Raw genomic sequence first — 336 nt, 5'->3', positions numbered from 1 at the left:
CTCCCCGCCTCCCCTCCCCCCGACTTCCCCTCTGCCAGCCCTCGCTGGGTACCTTCCTGCCTGTCGATGACGCCCAAGGCGCTGGCATCCCGGATGAAGAGATGCCCGTTGTTAAAGATGCCAAACGTGCCCGCATCGACGTGGGTGAAGTAGAAGAAGTAGTTCAGGTCGTTGTTCCNCAGAATCCCTGCAGGGGGCTGGTGCTGGTGCTCACCAGGAATCTGCCGCAGGAGCCCAGGTACTTGGGCAGCGGCCAGCCCTCGGCGCCGGGAAAGATCTGGAAGTGGGAAGGAGGAGGCCTTAGGGGACCAGAGAGAAACACTCAATCACTCCCAG

General features: G+C 62.1%; 1 protein-coding gene across 1 annotated transcript in view; it reads right to left on the bottom strand.

Annotated features, from left to right (window-relative positions):
• The window catches only part of DIPK2B (divergent protein kinase domain 2B), a gene marked incomplete at its 5' end in the record, with an annotated part of 47,968 nt that overhangs the window by 3,091 nt on the left and 44,541 nt on the right, over positions 1 to 336 (bottom strand). Inside the window, 2 exon segments of the mRNA XM_077768521.1 lie at positions 53 to 181; positions 184 to 277. Of these exon segments, the coding sequence (XP_077624647.1) occupies positions 53 to 181; positions 184 to 277 (223 nt within the window).

This window comes from Crocuta crocuta, unplaced genomic scaffold (assembly GCF_008692635.1).
Source record: "Crocuta crocuta isolate KB4526 unplaced genomic scaffold, BGI_CrCroc_1.0 scaffold467, whole genome shotgun sequence".
In the NCBI taxonomy this organism is placed as follows: domain Eukaryota; kingdom Metazoa; phylum Chordata; class Mammalia; order Carnivora; family Hyaenidae; genus Crocuta; species Crocuta crocuta.
This window is presented reverse-complemented; position numbering and strand designations above follow the sequence as displayed.